The 20,183-nt window shown below is 50.0% G+C and overlaps 1 protein-coding gene across 1 annotated transcript in view; it reads right to left on the bottom strand.

The window, feature by feature from the left end:
* NOL4L (nucleolar protein 4 like) overlaps positions 1-16,232 on the bottom strand; it is a 65,475-nt gene extending 49,243 nt beyond the window's left edge. Inside the window, exons 1-2 of the mRNA XM_087818800.1 lie at positions 16,174-16,232; positions 7,597-7,706 (exon numbers count right to left, since the gene is read on the bottom strand). Coding sequence (XP_087674926.1) covers positions 7,597-7,706; positions 16,174-16,207 — 144 coding nt within the window. The 5' untranslated portion in view covers positions 16,208-16,232. The remainder of the gene's footprint in view (positions 1-7,596; positions 7,707-16,173) is intronic.
* Between the last annotated feature and the right edge of the window lie 3,951 nt (positions 16,233-20,183).

Raw genomic sequence — 20,183 nt, 5'->3', positions numbered from 1 at the left:
AAAAATGTCTTTTTCCCTGGCTGGTTGTGGCTCAGTGGTTAGAGTGTCAGCCTGACACTCTGAGAGGTTGTGGGTTTGATTCTTGGTCAAGGGCATGTACCTGGGTTGAGGGTTCGTTTCCTGGCCCCAGTAGCGGTGTGTATAGGAAGCAACCGATCCATATGTCTCTCTCACATTGATGTTTCTCTACCCCCCGCTCCACTCTCTCTAAAAAATCAGTGGAGAAAATATCCTTGGGTAAGGGGTAACAAAACAAACAAACAAACAACAAAACACATCTGAGTGTTGTTTACTCTGTAATGAAATTTAACCCACTTACATTTATTATAATTTACTGGTGTTTGGTCTCGTTCTTGTTAGCTTACTAAAGTTTTCTATTCATTATATCTCTTTTGGTTGTTTCTTCTTTTATTTCCCCATTTAATTACTCTTGCTGGGCTGATCAATTTTTCTTTGTCTCTTTTATTTTCTTTAGTGGCTTAGAAGTTCTACATTCTATTTCTATTTCATGGAGATAACACTTTAATTTTAAAGAAACACATTAGAACCTTTCCTTTCTTAAGAGACCATCAAAGCTTTATACACACTAAGCCAAAGCAGGGGACATGGCACTTTCCATTCTGCTATTTCTTCCCTGAGTTCGTACCTTGCCTGAGCTGCAGGGTAGCCTGAGGAAGGGGAAGGAGGAAATCATCATTGCTATCAAGCTCTAAAATCTGGGTGTCAGAGTCAGCACTCTGGTAAAGTGACTCTCCACAGGTAAGAGTCCTGTGAGTCAGGTACTGTTTAAGTACGTGATAGGCTCTCACTATAAAACCCATCAACTCTGTTTCTCCTTTGGGTCTGCTCATTTTCTTGGGGCTTTTTTGAGCAGGAGGGAGGTTGCCAGTGTTCATGAGAAAAGAAAGCCACAAAAAGGGGTAAGGACTTAGAGGAAGAAGGAATAGAACCCTGCTTTAGTATCTTCCTGTCCCACAACCTGGTCCAAAAGATACTGGTAAAAAAGGGAATGTGTTAGCCAAAAGACGAAAACAACCCAAACAACTGTCACTGGATGAATGGATAACCACAATGTGATCTCTCCACACAGTGGAATATTATTCAGCCATGAAAAGAATGTGGTTCTGCTATATGCTGTAACACAGATGAACCTTGGAAACATTAAATGGAATAAGGCAGACACAGGAAGACAAATATATGAATGCACTTATATATGCAGTACCTAGATAGTCAAGTTTATAGAGATAGAAAGTAAAACGCTGGCTACCAAGAGCTGGGAAAGGGGAGAACGGGGAATTATTGCTTAATGGTTTCAGAGTTTCTGTTTGGAGTAATGAAAAAATTTTGGAAACAAATAGTGGTAATGGTTGCACAACATTGTGAATATACTTAATGATACTGAATTGTACATTATTTTAGGTTGAAATGGCTAATTTTGTGTTACATATATTTTACTACAATTAAAAATAAAGTGAATGTGGAGAGCTATTCAGAGTGGGCTTGTTTCTTCTCCACTTAGAGAGATGGGAGACTGAGAGAGTTCCACCCTTGATTGGGCTCATTTGCTGCCCAAATTCTTGCCTGGCTCCCCAGTGCTGACTACGGAAAGGGCTGTCTCATGGCCTCACTTCCAAGAAAGGCCCATGCTCCGTCGCTTCCTCCTCTCTCTTCCTCCTCTTTCCTCCCTTTGCCAAACTGGCTTTGGCCTTCCCCAGCCCAGGTCCTCCCAGAGCTGTTACCTCTCAGCTTCCCTCACCTGGACCTTCTTTGACTGTTAAAATCTCATGTGAAGTAAGTGCATGTCCCTGGAACCAACTGGCAGGTTCCTGGCCCCTTCTTGTTTCTGTTTTCTGTCCTGGGTTATAGTTCATGGCTGCCGTCTTGTCCTCTCTACTGAGAAGAGCTCCTTGAGAGCAACCACACTGTCTTATTCCTCTTTGTGGCCCTGGTTTCTTGTACGAGGTCATTCACTGTGTCTATTAAACAAAAGCTGCATAATAATATTACTGTCAATAGCAGTAGGGGTCATTGAAATTTCCTCCATGCTTCTAATGTGCCTGGCATTATACTCAGCACCAAGTTTGCTTTGTGTCATTTAATTCTTAAAATAACTCTATGGGGCCCCACCAGGACAACTCAGTAACCACTGAGTTGTGTTAACCCATGAACCAGGAAATCATGGTTCAATTCCTGGTTGGGGCACATGCCCCGTGTTTCCGGCTCAATTCCCAGTAGGGGGCATGCAGGAGGCAGCTGATCTATGATTCTCTTTCATCATTGATGTTTCTCCCTCTCCCTCTCCCTCTCCCTTCCTCTCTGAAATCAATAAAAACATATTTTAAAAAATAAAATAAATTTACTTAAAAAAATAACTCTATTAGGTAGAGAGTTATTATTATTACTCTCAAGTAACTGATGAAGAAAAAGAAGCACAGAGAGGTGCAGCAATTTGTCCAAAGTCACACAGCTGGTACTGGTGGAACTGGTCATGCTAGCCTGACTCCAGGGTCTTTGGTTTAAGTGGGTGGGCTGGGATCCTGGCTGCTTTACACTGTCCCCCTGAAAGGAGCAGGAGGGACAATATTTTGGCAATCCCAAGACCCCTGGGCAGAGGCTTCCGACTCTGCGGACTCCACTATGTGTCGGGGGAGGAGAGTTCTGGCCCTTCTCCCTGACCTTCCAGGACCCAAGGAAAACTCTGGGTCTAGAGCGCGAGGTGGAGGAGAGGGAGGCAGAGGTTAATGGAAGCAAGCAAGAGCCTCCGTCACGCAGGCTTAAACAATGGAGCTGTGCACCACTTCACACACTGCTGGGAGAACCATTAAAACCATTAACGGGACATTAGCACTGCTCCAAGAACTGGAGAGAGGGGAGGCAGAGGAAGGTGCTGACAGCCCTCCCACTCTGGGGTCTGGCAAGGAGGTGTGTGTGTGTGTGTGTGTGTGTGTGTGTGTGTGTGTGTGTGTGTGTGTGTGTGTAAACCAAAAGAGAGTGGAGCCAGGGGGTGGGTGCCCTGCGAGTCGCCAAACCTCCGCATCTCAGCGTCCGCTTCTATAAAATGAAAGTATGTGTCTGGGAAGGAACACAGATGATTTGTCTCTCTCCTTCCGGATCTGGATCTGATTTCTATAGCAGTTCAAACACTGGGATCTCAGGAACAATCAGGATAACGTCACCCACAATGTGGATATCAAATTACATATGTGCCTCTGCAGATGACTGAGCCTTTACAAGGTAGGGGAGACTGCCCCGCCCAAACTTCAGTGCCCTGCCAATTCCTCCTTGGGTATTTCCTTAGGCATCCGATATTTAAGGCAGTCCCAGTTCCCAGGCCAAACAAAGCCTGCTCTGCCAGCAGCTCTGCCAAGGACGGTTTCCTCCATCAGCGCCATGGGCAATACTTATCCTAATCAGCACATCCTACTCCTGTAAGTGTGGAGAGAAGCAGAGCTTGGGGCCCTGGCAGGTGCACAGGTTTGGCAATGGAAAAGATCTGAGTTTCAATTCATGTTAGTGGTTGTATGACCTTGAGCAAGTGCTGAACCTTTTGGAGCCTCAGCTGTGGCACCTGTAAGATGAGGATAATAACATGACCCTGCAGAGTTGTGAGGGTGAAAGGCAAAGTGTGTAAAGCAGAGCAGGTGTCCCATTAATGACCCCCCTGCCTGAAACAGCAGCCACCCTGCTTGCTCCCTCCCTTCCTCCTCTGAGCTCTCCCTACAGACTCCAGTGTTGATTTTGTTTCTCCATGTCCCTCTCATTGAACTGTGAGAGCCAGCAGGGCAGAGACTTGGCTCTATTCATCACTGTCTCCTTGGGACCTGGCTCAGGTGCACAATGGATGGATAGATGGATGGATGTGGGCAAAGAAGTGAGCGAATGGCAGGAAAATTATATAACCAGCTTATTTGGTAGGTGGAAACATCAAGGCCCGAAGGGCAAAGAGACTTCAAATAATATGGAGAATCAGCACCAGAAAAACAAAGCAGGTTGTAAAATAGTGCTTACAGGATAATCCCCTTTCTAATAACAGTCTGGAAAGGTGGCCACCAAATATTCACGGTGATCTGAGTGGTGGGATCATAGTGACTTTTGCTTTTTTGGCTACTGATTTTTCTACTAAGGCTGTGTATTACTTGTATAATCAAATTTTTTTAGAAGTAGCAAAGAAACCCAAATGAAACAGAAAACAAAACCAGTGGCTATGTGAGGAAGAGGCTCAGTACTCCTCTTGGTGTATCCTGCACACAGCCCTGAAAGGGCTTTGAAAGATCAGCTGTTGGGGATGGCGCTTGCTAGCTGTCCCGGCCCTATGAGCGCTGCCTGCATTCCTCCCTGGAACCTCCTCTCATCACAGAATGCACAGAGTAAGTCCACATTCATGCAGCCCTTCATATCCTGCCCCCTACAAGAAAAGTGTTCATCATCAATACAGCTCAAAGTGATTTCAGTTTTATATCTTTATGGGAGTTCCCCAGTAAGAATAAAAAAAAAAAAAAAGATTTTCTCAGGTTACATTCTCCTATTTTCAGCTCAATGTAGCCACCACGATGACAGCACCTGGGGTCTGTATTTTAGGATGGAAGTACTCCGAGGGTAGAATCTGACCCCCAAATGTCTTGCACACTGAGGGCACCATAAATTCTTGCCACACTGAATCAGAACTCAGAAGCATCTTTTTTCTCTGTGTGCATTTTGCTACATTGGATTTTAATAGTACCTAATACCCCCGTGGAAAAGAGCCCATGTCCCAGCATATTGATCTAACATGACTGGACCACAAGCAATGAGATTCTGTCCATTTCGCAAGTCAACCCCACCACCTGTTCTTGTCGGCCCAAAGCAAAGTGAGGCAGATGTTCTACATGCTTTACTGTGTGTCTCTAGGATATCTAATGCTGGGGGAAAATGAATGATTGGGATTTTTTGCACCAGAGTTTTTAGATGTAGAGCTTTGTTCAGCATTAATAAAATATCATTTATCCTGGCTCCCAGTGAGTTTAGATTTGGTTTACTCTCCACATAGCCTGCGTGAGTGACTTGCAAACGCTCCAGGTGTACTCTGCATGTGATGATCAGCGTGATGAGCAAGGAATGAAACCACGATCAGAGCCTGGTCTTGGGACATGGGATTTGACAGCAGTGGAGCCAGCCCTGTGGCTGTTTGAATAGGGGGCCATCCACCCACTGCAAGGGGAGCCCTCCTCTGACTTTTCTATAGGAAAGAACCTACTAATTCAAATATATGTATTTTTACAAGCTGGAGAATCAAAGACTTCCAGGTCCTTCACCCTTCCTTGTTGCTGTAGATAAATAATCTGGTGACAATGTGATTTTTGTTTTGCCACATGCCTGGCTATAAAAGAGGGATAATGGTGCTGCCTGAGAGGCTGAGGCCTTGAGAGCTCATTGCTGGGCATGGAGTGCTGGAGACTGATGAAAGGCCCTAGGCATGAGGCAGGATTCTGCTTCTCCTGCCAGGTGTGCAAGGAGGGTCCACCCCTTTGATGTTCTGCAGCACCCAGGAGAAAGTTGGCTACTTCCAGATGGTCCCCATCTGGAAAGCTAAGAATGAAGGCAAGGAAGACACAGTCAATGCCACTGTAAGCAGAGGCCACCCCAGGCTCAGCCTCAGCTGGACTCTCAGAGCACCATGGAGACAAATGCCTTCCTACAGTCCTCCCCTCCTTTGGAAGTAGCCAGAACCTCACCAGGACAGTCTATCCATCTCACTTCATGAACTTCAGTTCATTCACAGATATCTATCAAGTGCCTAACACGCTGCTTTCCTGTTCGTTCAGCAGCAGAACTCCTTAGGTTCTGCATCAGCCACACCAGCCTCTCAAATTCTCATTGGTACTCTCTTCCCTCGAGCCACAGGGTCTACAAGCTGAGGCCTACAGCTCTCTGTTCCCTTCAGATCTTGATCTCAGCTCAGACATCACCTTCTGAGGCAAACCTTCCCTGACCCCTGCCTCGATCCACCCCCACCCACATCTGAGTACTCGCAGCACCACATGTCCCACTGCAGGGCACTTGTCACAGCTGCACCATGATGGCTGATCAATCTCTCCCTCGATTGTTTATGGCTACCTGCTATGAGCTGGCTAGTGTGTGTGATTTTTTTCATTAATGCCTGTCTCCCCCTAGATTAGAAGAACTAGGAATGCTTCTGTCTTTGCTCATCCCCAGGTCACAGAGTAGGGCTCTGTAAGTATCTGTGGAATGCCTGAATCCTTGCTAATATGTCTAGCCAATAGTGGTAATCCCCCACAGACAGTAAGAAGTTGTACAACCAAACGAAATGCAACAGGATCCATTAATGAAGGATCACAGGTGGGCTGTGCTGACCACTGCTGGTCTTGCGGCAGTCTGGATCCATGCCATGGCAAAATTGTTTCTGTGAGTATGAAACTCCAGCACCACTTTCCCCACTGACATTATCTTCGATTACTTGAAGTTTCTTAGGGATGCAACCATCACAGAACAGACACTCTCAGGAGAGAAAACGCCGGAGACACAGAGATGCAAACAGCTCTGCCACCCAGAGCAAAGCATGCTTCATTCAACCTTTAGGGGCTGATCATGGCCAGCTCGCCAGTCCTCTTCAGGGGAGTGCAAACTTGGTATGTTCAAGCCAACCAGCTTTAATCCTCAAACTGGGTGCCACAGGCCCAGATGCTACCTGAGCACATCCTGCTATATCACCCTGGAGCTGGCCTTGGAGCCATCCCTCCCTCACTCCCCTCGATCCCCTGACAACAAATGCTCAGGTTGTCAAGGAGACAAGTGGTAAGAGAGACAATATGCATCCAGGGCTAGAAGTCAGACTTTCAATGAAAGAACCTATTCCCCTGGTCAGGCCACAGAGATATAGTGAGTTCAGATGTCACAATAGATGCAAACACTTGAAGCTGGAGGTGAAAGATTATGATCCCGGTTTAGGCAGTGGTGGAAGAAGGACTGGCACTCACTCGCCCTCTTTTGAAAGACAGTCAGGCTACTTGCTTTGCAAAGGGCTAGAAGGTGATTCGTGTGGGGAGGCAGGCAAGAGTGGTTTTCTTTTAATAGCCTGTTTCCACGGTGCCTGACAACCCTTGGCAATCCACAGCTGGGGAGTCTTGGACAGCCAGGGGCCTTATCTCACATGGGCCACCCGCCAAGGCCCATCCTCCTGGCCTGTCTGGGCCCCAAGAGTGACAGAGGCCACAGGCTGGCTGGCAGGGCCCCTCCTCTTTTTTCTCCCTGGGGAAAGGAGGTGAGTGATGTAGCAGACAAAGGGCAGAGCAGACACAGAACCACCCAAGAGCCCTCCCCCTCCCTTATCCCTGCCCTTGGGGAAAGTTTTGTGAAGCATGAGCTCCCTGGGTTTCACTGAAGACCCAACAGGGCTGTCTGCCCAGCAGACCCTGTAACTAGAACACATTCTTTCCCTCCCCTCTCAGCCCCGACTGCACAACCTAGATAACCAGATAAGGGCCCCTTTGATTTCCAGTGTGTTTACACAGGCTGTGGCCCCACATCTTGGGAAGGATCAACCACATCCAGGCAAGTTAGGACGCCTCCAGGTAGGGTGAGGGGAGACGGACGCCTTACCTGCTCCTGGGAATTCATCACGCGTAACTTCATCTGCTTCAGATACGTGGAGGTGAGGGGCATGTTGTAATCAATAATCCCGGAGACCAGAGGAGAGGGAGGCTCGTTTTCTGGTGGAAAGAACAAAAGGAACCCCTTTCAGTCTGTGCTGTGGGCCACCAATGGGGCAGCGCACCGTCACCCACACGGAGAACTCAACCCAGAGCCTGCGAGGAGGAAATAGGCCAGAGGTCACAAATGGGCAGCTCACCCACCGTAACTGGCCCATAGATGTGGACTACATGCCACTGAAAATATTTTTTAATTAGGTGCCGGTGTTTAATAAGAGAGCCCACATTAAAAAATCTAGGGATATTTCACTTTGAAAAATGGAAGGTCTGGCCACAAAGGGCCCGTATTCCCACATGACAAACAACCACTGCAGCTGTGCAACAGCCGCTTCTTTTGTTTTTTCTTTCTTTTTTTAATATATCTTTATTGATTTCAGAGAGAGGAATGGAGAGGGAGAGAGAGAGATAGAAACATCAATGACGAGAGAGTGAGTCGTTGATCAAACCCACAACCTGGGCATGTGCCTTGACCGGGAACCGAACCCCGATCGCCTGGATCCTAGGTCGATGCTCAACCGCTGAGCCACGCCCGGCCAGGCGCAGCCGCTTCTTTTAGACAAGGTGTGAGCTCTCCATTTTGCCACAGTCCCTACCATTCCCTATTATTTTGTACACTTTCACTCAGGTGTGATACTGGCCAGGCCCTTGAAAGCATTTATGTTTCCAACCTGGAGCTAAGCCAGCTCTCTTCCTGGTGCACACATGTCGCTGCCACCCCACCCATCTCCTATCCCTGCAGTACCCCCCCAAAAGCACCGTCAGGTACCATATGGCTCACAGCTCTGGGGCCCCACCCCTAAAATTTTGGTTCCTCCTTAATAATCACATGGAACATTGTTCCTCCCATTTATTGCTTTGTTGTTCTAAAGATCAAAGTAATGTGTGTTCTTTTTGTAGAGCATTTGCAAAGTGTGGAAAGATGTAAAGAAAAAAGAACAAACCATAATTGCACTAAGCAGCTTGGCATATGCTTCCGTTTATTTTTCCCCCTGTGATTTCTCTTCTTTATGTCCTTGATATCATAATGCATACAGAAAATTATAGTCTGCTTAAATTTTATTTTGGGCTTAACATTTTGTCATAGGCATTTTCTTCTCCACCAAAAATCTTGTTTTGCTTTATAAATATAATTTTTATAGCTGTGTACTATTTTACCATAGTTTACTTAAGTCATTCCCTTATGAATGGCTATTTATGTTGTTTCCTATTATGGGCAATTATAAACAACACTGCAAGGAACATATTTGTGTGTGGATATTGGTCCAAATTTCTAATCATTTTCCTTTTATAACAGATTCCAAGAAATGGAATTCATGGGTCAAAGGGCAGGAATATTCGGTAACTCTTAAAATCTCTGGCCAAGCTGCCTTCTGCAAAGGCTGCTGCCATGGACATGCCAGCCAATGGATACTGCCCAGTTCTGCATCTCAGGTACCACTGTGGGTGGCACACAGGCAGATGAAAATGGCATAGGAATAAGTGAAGGAAGACGGGAAGCACGATTAAAAGAGAGCCTGTCACTTCTCCCCAGTCCACCTTCTGCTTCTGATGTCTTTTGCTACGACCAAGCCTGAAATCCTGGAGCCACCTGCCAGGACCCATCTCATTTAGTCTTTTAGTCACTTGACCCTGCTTTCACCCTCTACCTGGGGAAACAGTCTTGGTTATCTGTTCTCTGGCTTGTTCCTCCTGCCTCCAGGGCTCTAGGCCTTTGAACCAAAGTTCTCCCTGCTGCTTAGTTCCGTTCATGAGCTGGGACTTGAGTGTGTGAGCAATTCCTGGACTGGCCAAAGCCTGCCCTCCAGTGTTACAACCATGCCCAAGAGACGGGCTGAAGGGGAAGCAAGTGATAGGGCCCAGGTGGAGGAATGTAGAGGACATCCAAGGTGATGTGCTAAACCTGCTGCTCAGGCACCGGAGACCAGGCGAGAAAGGCCCCTGCAACCTTGAAAACACTATGCTGAGTGAAGGGAGCCAGACACAAAAGAACAAATACTGTGTGATTCCATTAGATGAAATATCTAGAACAGACACGGTCACAGAGAAAGTAGAATAGAGGTTGTTAGGGATGGGGCCACGTGGGGATGGGAAATTATTGCTTCATGGGTACACAGTTTCTGTTTGGAGTGATGAAAAAGTTTTAGAAATAGACAATGGTGATAGTTGCTCAATGATGTGAATATAAACTGAATTATACACTTAAAACTATTAAAATGGCAAGTTTTATGTTATAAGTATCTTACCAGAATAAGGAAAGAAAGTCCCCTGCAAATGGGAGAGGGGGAGGACCACCTAACGGGGAGAAGGGAAGTTCCAGCTTGGCAAGGATAGAAATAGGCCTGCAGAAAATGGGTCCATACAGATGGGGCCCGGGGACTAGGGGTGCTATTTTTTTAAACTATATTTTTATTGATTTCAGAGAGAGAGGAAGGGAGAGGGAGAGAGAGATAGAAACATCAATGATGAGAGAGAGTCATTGATCGGCTGCCTCCTGCACGCCCCCTGCTGGGGATGGAGCCCGGGCATGTGCTCTGACCAGGAATCGAACCACAATCTCCTGGATCCCAGGTTGATGCTCAACTGCTGAGTCACACCGGCCAGGCTAAGGGTGCTATTTTGAGGTGGTGTACATCTGGTGACCGCACAGCCTAAATAACATTTCTTATCAAATTTTATAAAAATAAAGAAATTTGTTTAGCTTCTTAAAGCTACGCTGTCACCTATAACATTTTCGTGTCCTTTGATGAAGACTTGTTCTTAAGGAAGAGGTAAATGTCACTAATAGACAATGTCTCAGAAAGTGGCTTGAGTGGACCAAACTTTTGTTTTTTAGAGAATTCTTCGTTTGGTGGCAGAAGGGTTCTCTGACGCAGATGCACATCGGCCCCTTTGGCACAGACACAGTGCTGAGGGGAACTAAGTTGTGTTCAGTGTCCTCATGGCCTCTTCTCCTTGCTGCCCCACCATCAACCTAGACTTGACCTGGCCCCCCAAGATGGATGGGGGTGGATGGAGGATGTGAGGCAGACATTCCAGCGATGACACTGAGATGGTGTTACTCAAAAAAGCCATGGTTCCTGTTTTTAGATCATGGGTCTTCAGATGAAGAATTCTGCCGTTTCCATTTCGTTTCCTCAAAGATGGGGTTTCTGGTGAAAAGCTGTTAGACAATATGGTATGTAAGAAGGCCTCCCCACTCTCACCTAAGGGTCCCCGGTCAGAGGCGCAAATGAAGGCTTCACTTGGTGTCAGGGAAACTGAGTGTTCGGGCGTCCACAGGAGCTGGGCACTGTGTTCTTTTACTGACAGTCACCCATGTTCTGCCTGAAATACCACGGCTGCTTATGAGAAAGTCTCTTTAATAAAGCCAGGTACAAAAAAAACAATGGCTGGATGGCACTCTTGGGAGGCAAGAGAAGGGGTCTTCCTTGGCCTGTTCCCTCCCCAGCATGTCCACAGATCAGAAAACGTTTCTGGTGCTCAGAGGTGAGCCTGAAGGGCTCAGAAAGAAGAAGTGGGAGCCCTTGTCTGGGAAAGCTGGGACATCCTGAAGCACGCACACAGCAGAGGTCAGCATGCAGTGAAATGCTCGTGTCTTCAGTTCCAGAAGTGAGAGTTCTGTCGGGGAGGCAGGACCTTGGCGGGCAGGGGACATTCCAAGTGAGGGAATGTGCCAGGGAGCTGGCTGTGGGAGGTCAGAGCTCAGCCACAGCACAGAGTAGCGGGGAGCCCCATGGCTCTGGAGGTGATAAATGCTGTACACAGAGCGGATCAGCTTAGTGGGAAAGAGGCAAGGAGCAAGGGCCAGTGGGAGCTCCATGGAGGAGTCAGGCACTCACAGGTGAGATAAATGCCAGGACGGGGGATGAGCTAAGATGGGCATGTCAATGAGGACAAGTGGCTTCCTTGGGCTTTGCTGAGACAGGCCAGGCCCCTGCTGTGATCAACACATACAGTGGCCACGCTCAGGCCACCACAAATAACCCGATACCACTGGTGAGTTACAAGAGAGCAGGGGTCACGGAGCCGAAATAATCAGGCAGGCTGCTGGTGAGAAAGGCAGAGGAACCACCCAAAGAAATGTTTCAACACCTCCTTGCCAAGGAAAATTGAAACCAGCCCAAGCGAAAGACCTAGTTTTACAGGCCTTGAAAATAATCAGTGATGCAGAGGCTTTACTGAGCGAGGCCAAGCCACGCAGGCCAAGCTGAGCTCTGACCTCCACAGCTGGGCTCCAACAGCATTCATTAATCAGGGCAAATTTCAACTGAAGTGGTGACCTTCGTTCCTCCAGGTGGAATACAAGGTGGTAACTCTCATAAGCTTCACCTAAGGAATGGAAGAGCCCCTTGGTTCTAGGTGCCAGTGGCAAGAGCTGTCCTAGGCAGGGCAGAGTGTTGAAGGACGTGTATGTTATGAAGGCCTGGCACACACAAGACCCTGAGAACAGTGAGCCTGTCATGGGTCTCAGATTTGGAAATAGAGATCTAGGCCTGAGGTCAACTCAGAAGGTGATGAAAAAAACCTCTTTAGGGGGAAGTAAATCACGGGACCAGCAAGTCTTCAAGGAGCACTGATGTGTAAGCATTCAGGGTGGGGAAGGTGGGGGAACCCTGTAGGTACAATCCCTGTGCTCAGCAGGGTGGGACTGGCAGTGAGTCCATTAGAGCTCAGAGGAGAAAAAACTCAGGCAGTTCTGTGGAGAGATCTGAACAGGACTTATGTCCCATCACTCAGCTGACAGCTACTGAGCACTCGCAAGGAGCTCAACACAGACCCTTCTGCCTGATGTTCCCAAGAATTCTATGTGGTGGGTGCTAGTATTAATACCCCCTTTTACAGAAGAGTCAAAAGCACGTGGAGAGCTATGCAACCTCCCATGCTACCCAGCAAGGGAGGATGAGAGCTGGGAGAGGATAGGCCAGCAAGCAGGCCAATGTGGAGCCTCTGCAGGGGCAAAAGGACGGGCTGGAAGGGGGGGATCTGAAGGAGCCAGACACGAGGAGGTTGGAAACCACACAGGAATCTGGGCCTGGCTGCAAAGCAGCCTCCATCTGAGTGGACAACTCTGCCATGGAAGAAGGGACATTTCTATAGGTAACTGGCATTGCCCACTGCTAACTCCTAGTTTGCAGCCATACAAACAATATTTTGTCACATCAGAGAAAACAGAAACGTGCCCCCAGAGACCTCTCTCCAGGGGCCACTGGTTTTCATTTTCTGTCTCCTCTCCACCTGGACTTGCTCAGGGGCTGGCAGAAGAGCATGGAGTCAGGAGGCCCTGGAATTTCCCATCCTCAGACTTCCTGATCCTCAGCAGCGTCCTTTGTTTGTGCTCCTGGCGCTGGGGGAGGGCCTGGGAGTGTCCAGCCCCCCCCCCCCCCCCCCCCCCGACAAACTACTGAGCAGGGAAGGCTGCTTTGCTTCCTTTTTTTCTTGTTAACGCTCGACCAGGAAGCGAGGCGTTCTCCCAGAAGCCCCTCAAGAAGTCGCCATCCTGTTCCCTCTCCCCCTTCCCCCCTACCTTCCTGGGACAGGAACACAGGGCCTGCCTCTGTGGCCAGATGCAGGCTCTGATTTCCTTGTGGGCAGGTGGGAGAGGGAGGAGGAAGGGCATGGCAAGGGTGCCTGTGAAAGAGGGGTAGGTGCAGCTGACCGCATCCAGAGAGGCCAGCATGATGGGTGGAGATAGAATCTCCATGCTCTCAGCTGGGGCAGGAGAAGGGAGAACTTGCCAACTGGCAAGGGTGGTCTAGGAAGCTAATGCCTCTGGCCACTAAGCAGACATGGATGCCTTTCAGATTCTAAGACTCTCCTCTGGCAGCTGCCAGAAACCAAACCCTTCCCTTTGCCCAGCGTCCAGGCTATAGACCTAGGGTGCTCACCTGGGTGGGGTGACTGATTGTGTGTCTCCCCGTGGGACCACCTGGACATTGGCAGTCTGTGTCTGGGCTCAGTATGTAACAACATGGGGTACAGGCTGATGTTCCCAATGCACCAGGTACCCTACAGAACGCGATTGTTTAATTCAACTGCATCCCTACAACAACCCCAAGAGGAAAGTGTTGATGGGAAGATAAATTCTCTTGCCTTCTGGGGACCTTGGACAAGTGATTTCACCACGATACCTCTCTGTGCCTCGTTTCCTCAGCTGTAAACTGGGACAGATACCTCATAGGCTCGTAGGAGCTGTTATGAGCAGGAGAAGTTCAGAGAGGTCCTCTAACCTGCTGAGGGACACACAGGGAACAAGGTGACACACCCAGGCCTGCTAGACCCCAAGCTCACACCCTTCCATAGGTCACCTGTCTCCTGTTCCCTCAGCTTCTCCTCCTCTCCCTGCCTGGAAAGCTCAGCTCCTGGGGACAAAGAAGTAGCATTCCACCCAGCACCAAGCGAGGATGAGCAAGGCACAGCCTCACTCTGTCTGCCCGTCCTGCCTGGAGCAAGCCCCTGGGAAGAGAGGCTCCAGCCCAGAGCCCACAGAGCTGGTTTATATTCTAGGCGGCTTCTTCCAGGCTGTGTGCTCTCTCTCCCTCCACCTCCCTCCCCCCCCCTTCTGCCCTGGGCTGGAGGCATGGTGATGGCAGCACCAAGAAGAAACTGGCGGCTGCTGTGCTGGCGTCACCCTCCTGGCCAAGTGGGAGCCCACAGATGAGGAGTGGAACTGCAGCCTTGGAGGCCTCGCAGCCTGTTCTGAGGAGTGGGGGAGGTGAGAATGTCCTCCATACCAGCAGGGAGCAGGGGAGCGGCAGAAATGGAGCGTGCACACAGCCAAGCAGCCACAAACACTGCACCTCTTGGCCTTGCCTCTGTTCCCCCAGGCAAACAGATTCTGTATCTGTCTACCCCAGTTGCTATGGAAACAATTAGGACAGAACAAGAGGGACAGGTGGATGGGTGGGCACCCCTGGGACCCAGGCCCAGGCGGGGTAGGGAGTAGAGCAGGGAAAGCCCTCCTGGCCCGTCTGCAGGTACCTAATGCTGCTTGGCCCAGGGGTTATAGCCAGTCAGCCAGAACCAGGCCACATGGGGCAGGGGCCTCACATCAGCATCCAGCGTTATCGCAATAACTACAACAGCCACAGGTCACCCCTCCTGCATGGTAGCCCTGTACCAGGTACAGAAATTAACTCTCAAACCTCATCAGCCCCTGAGGTGGCTACCATTATTAACCCCATTTTACTGATGAGGAAACAGACTCAGAGATAAAGTCACTTGTTCAGGACACACACCTGTTGAGCTGCAGAGCTGGGATTTGAACTCATCCAGTGTGGCCCTAGAGGACCTGCTCTTAAACCAGGAACCCAGCACTTATGGGGGATTAACTAGATTTGTTCCTGTCCCTCAAGCTATCTGACGCACCTGATGAAGCAGGAGTGACCTAATGGCCCCCACAAGCAGGAGAGCCTCTGCATCTGATGAGTTGGCTGGTGTTAGAAGTTGCTCCTGGGCATCAGGGACAACCAACGAGAGAGGGAAACCCCACTCTGCTCCTGTGCTCCAGTTCCTCATGGTCACCTCCTTGGGCTTCATTGTTGGTGTTTCCCTCTCTAGACTTGGAGGATGGCACCTGAGTAAACGGCTCACCCTTCATTCAGAGTCTGTTCCCATCCTCAGGCAAAATACCCATGGACTTCAGCAACCTTTGCAGGCCTGATGCCCAGGAGCAGCCTAGAAGCCCTGATAAATCGCCCACCTGGGCACCATTTCTCAGGGCAAGTTATATCACACCAGTCAAATATATTGGCCCATCTCACTGTGCCAAAGCCAGCCACGAACAGATGGGCTGGAGATTTACTGGAAGCCTCTGGGACATTCAGGCTAGGAGTATGGGGAGGATACTGTGGAGTCTTTGCTGCATAACACTGTATAGGGCAGAGCTGGAGAGCATGGGTGTCTGTCCAAGGGATCAACTTTGGCTGATCACAAGTGCTCTGGGCATTTTAAATTCTAATCAATCTCCCTAGATTTCCAGTTTGTGCACAAGAAGAGACAAACACTTAGGAAGGACCTACTACTGGCAGGTATGTGGCTACAGGGTGGGAGGGTGCATGCTGCAAGGGCTGTGCGCCTGTCCTCCTGTCCTCCGAGAGCTTACAGTCGGGCCAGCAAAACCAAACCAATGGGGACGCTGCTGAGGGGAGGCCTGGGTGGCAGGAATTACAGAGCTTAGGGAATGGGGCGAGGTGGACATTCCCATCCAGGACCTGGATGGGAGGAGGATGTGTCCTGGGCCTTGAAGTGCAGGAGGAACGTACTGTTGGTTTTTCAGTGAAACTGGACTTAAAACAACCACAAAACAAAACGAGGCTCTCTGGGCAGCCCCATGGACCCACTCCAGACTCTGGGAATTGTGACAACTGCTGGACGTGCACTTTTCTGTCTGTGCTGGCCCTGCTGTTAGAGCCTCTCCCTGCACAGCCTCCCTGCTACGAGCCTCCAGCATGCCCGCCTCCTTTCCTACCTTTGGGCTCCAGGCCGTTGGAATTAAAGTGCATCCTCTTCTGACACTCCGTGCAGCTCATCAGGAACCGGGTCACGGCTTCTCGTGGAAGGAAGGCGTAGGTCTCTGCGATCTGCGGGAGAGAGGAGGTTCGCTTGTTAAATGGACCGATGGGGAGGAGGCTGCTTAGTCATGGGGTCAACAAGGGCTGTGCTTTGGTGGCAGGCCCTTGGCCTTTGCCAGGAAGGGCAGGGACTTGAAGAACAAGGGGCAGATGTCCTCGATTCTTAGCCACGGAAATGAGTCAGTATTTTGCAGAAAACCATTTGTTTAAAAATTTTTTTTTGTATGTTTTTTTAATTGATTTCAGAGAGAAGAAGGGAGAGGGAGAGAGAGACATCAATGATGAGAGAGAATCATCGATCAGCTGCCTCCTGCATGCCCCCTACTTGGGATCGAGCCCACAACCCAGGCATGGGCCCTGACTGGGAATCGAACCCTGATCTCCTGGTTCATGGGTCAACATTCAACCACTGGGCTACACCGGTCAGGCTGTTTAAAAAATTTGAATAAACTTAACAATTAAAAAAGCAAAGCATTTGAAATTATCTAGTCTTTAACCTATATTCTAGTAAGTAATATTCCTCTCAGAACATTTTATTGCTGTTACTGAAAAATGAGCTTATGAACATCGCTCTGGGGTAGGATGGAACAATTTCCCCTCCTAGAGATAGATAAACCGAGACCCATTTATAAATCCACAGGTTCTGGGCCTAAAAACAGATCAAGACGTTTTTAGGGAGAGCTGTGAAAGGCTGATGCCAAGGGATCGGACTTTTTAAACTGGACAGGCTCTTACAACCCCCATGTTCCAGGTTAGGCATGAGGCCCAGAGAGGTGAACCCATCGGCCCAAGGTCACACAGCCATTTAGAGGCACTGCCAGACTAAAGCCCAGGTTCCAGGTCACACCACCCATACCTACCTCCAGAGGGCCTCCCCTAGCTAGGGAGAAGAGAAAGGGGGTGTGGGAGAGAACACAAGAAAAAGGTTGGGTGGGGGAGTAGGGAAGGGGAGATGGGCCAAGGAGCCCAGCCCTCTTTTCTTGCTCTGGGTTTTGGGAAACCCACTGGCCCTGGTTTGGCTGCCTGAGGGGCCCAGAGGGACCTCTTAGGCCCAGGTTCCCTGGCTGAGGCCAATAGCTGTCAGGTTGCTGGGTTTTGCCCAGTTCCCAGAGCCCGGGCCCTCCCACTCTTCTCCACTAAGGGGCAGCATCACCCCAGCATTCCACAGTCCTTGCCGCAGCCCAGCTGGGAAAGTTGGCAGAGCTGCTCCTTTGGGATGCACAAACGCCCTGCTCCATCTTTGTGGTGGCCAGGGGGCTGAGTAGGGTAAGGCAGAGTGGATGAATGAGGTGGGGGGTGAAGATGTAGGAGGCCTGGGGCACCCCGGGCTGTGGCCAGGCTCTCAGAGGACCAGCTTAGGCTGTGCTCCCAGCTCAGCCGGCCTGTGGAGCACCAGGGACCACTCCTGCCTGGCAGCCGGCTGTAAAAGCAGAGTTAATTTTGGTGACACAATTGTTATTTCTCAGCTGATTTGATGCTCTGCGGAGCAGGCAGGCTCCTTGATGAGTTATCTCCCTTCCAAATTCCCTGTCTGATTGCCTTTCTTTGGAGGTCAGGGACAAGGGCAAAACCCTGGTCTCTGATTGGAGCTGGTGGGTGGGAAGGTGATGGTCAGCCATGCACTAGTCCTTCTTGGAAATAAGGGCTGAGGGATGGGAGCTTTCCTGCCACACACAAGCACATCTTCATCCCAGCCTGAAGCTGCCTGGACATCTTAGGGGAAGAACATCCCTCTCGGGCCTGCAGGGTTGGAAGGGATAGGTCTTGCTGAAGGGCTAAGGGCGGTAGGAATAAATAGGCAAGAGGGAAGGGCGTCTGCTGGGCAAAGCGGAGGGCTGTGGCTAATTTGGGCCAACAGATGACCTTGTAGGTGCCCCCAGGTATGGCATTCCAGGCCAGACCTCAGAATGACTGAGCAGAGGACTTGGGGAGGAGGGCTGCAGTCTGCTGAGAAAAGGAAGGGAGGTTCATACCATAGGGACAGCCCTAGTTTTCTACACAGAGCTCACCTGCCGCTGAGCAGAAAAACCATTTTTACAGGGCTCAGGGAGGGCCTTTCTGGCCTGGCTGTTCAGCTGAGGGCTGCGCATTGGCCTGCTGAGAGTACAGGAATGGTTCCCAGAGAGGACCATGGGCCAGAATGGTGGCCCCAGCTCTCCTTGCCTTGCAGAAACCCAGCAGTATGCAAAGGCTGGCTAGAGTGCCACATGCAGAGGGAGTGCTGGGTGCATCCCCTTTTGACCCTGTGTTCCACAAGGGGAAGGAGGGATGGACCCAAGGCAGATAGGTGAGAAGTCCTTGGAGCTGTCTGAAGGCCAGGGAGAAAGCCCTGCCCTGCATGGCTGGAATGTCTGCAGCCTTGCTAAGAAATCCCTGGGGAGTCAGCCCAGCTCTGCACTGCTGTAGGGACCCACATGGAGGAGGATGCCCTCCCCGCACTGGGGCCTGCAACCTTTTGTGGGCATCTCTTGGTTCACCCTCCTGGCTTGTGCACATGAGAAAAGGAACCTCCATTTCTGTTTGACTGCATAGACGCCCAAGGCCACGGGACCACAGGTTGAGTTGAAATGAGGAATACAATCCCAGTGGACGCTCTAGTTAGTACGATGGGGGTTTTCAGATAGTTTTAGAGCTACAGGCACTGTTCTGGAAATAGACTCTTATGCTGAAGCCCACAACATGAAACAGATAAAGACAGAGCTGCTGTGTTTAAGGAGGGGATGCTCCAGGACCCCTGTCTCCACCTAGCTTCCCTCAGCTGCCCTGGGCTGCCTGCTGCCTTGCTCTCTTCGGGGCCCCCTTCCTGGACCTTGGGACCCATACGTGAATTTGCCTCTTATGTTTTTCCTAGTGGTAAAAACCAAGAGAGATTTTGCTGGCAGGAAGAGCAGAAGCTATTTAGAGTCGCTAACGTGTAAGGCTCCATTTCGCTCCCCAACTCAGAGGCCGACAAAGACAGATGAGGCCAATTGGGAGGATTTGCACCACTTTACAAGATCCTCCTTCTGCCCTGTGGGTGGATTAGCACATGGTGGGCCTGGAGTAGCTACTGACCACATCTGGCCCCAACTCCAAAGTAGTTCTGGAACCCGATCTAGCCTACCAGCACCCTGGGCGCGAGGGAGGAAGCAAACAGGCTCACTCTAACCCAGATGGGTGCAGACACCAGAAAAGCCCCTTGAAAAAGGACCAGTCCTCCATGTGGGTTCAGGGAAATTTGTAGAACCACTTGGAACTCTCCCTAGGCCCCGGCACTGGAGATCTCCTGGGATCCTCTGGCCCTCAGGTCACACTGCATCAGAGGCAAAAAGTAAAGCCAAGGGCTGCCTACCCAAAGTGGGAATCCCCCTGCATTGGCCATTATAAATGGCCATCTACTCTTTACTCATATACCTCCAGCTTCAGAAAGCTCATTATCTGATCCCGATCCACTGCTGAACAGTGGTAGGTGCTAGGAAGTCCTTTTTCCCACTGAAGAATGTGCCTCCTTTAATGCCCTGAACAAGTTTACCCATCTCCTTTCCAGTTCCCTGCCTCCCACAGGCACCCCAGGCCAGTAAGGATCCAAAAGTCCAGGTGCCCAAGAGTCGATGAGGCAGTCCCAGGATTCAGGTTTGGCAAAACACAGAGAGACAGGTCCCCAAACACCTTAGCCAAGAGCCTGATGCTAACCCTGTGCCAGGCTGTGCCTCCCTGCAGCCATCAGCACAGTTTCCTTGGGAGCTCCCTGTCCACAGGCGTGGATGGAGTGGGGCATGTCCACTAGTGAGGCTAAAGAGGTAGGCTTGGATTGAAGAAATGGCAGCCAATGAAAAGAGGGGGACATAAACATCCAGGCACCACTCCCAACCCCCAGAAAGGAAAAGGGTGGCATGGAGAAGGGTGACAGATGGAGAAGAGGGGGAAG

The sequence above is a fragment of the Miniopterus natalensis genome, chromosome 7 (assembly GCF_054644295.1).
Source record: "Miniopterus natalensis isolate mMinNat1 chromosome 7, mMinNat1.hap1, whole genome shotgun sequence".
NCBI classification, from domain to species: domain Eukaryota; kingdom Metazoa; phylum Chordata; class Mammalia; order Chiroptera; family Miniopteridae; genus Miniopterus; species Miniopterus natalensis.
Note: the sequence above shows the minus strand (reverse complement) of the source record. Positions and strands in the feature narration are given on the sequence as shown.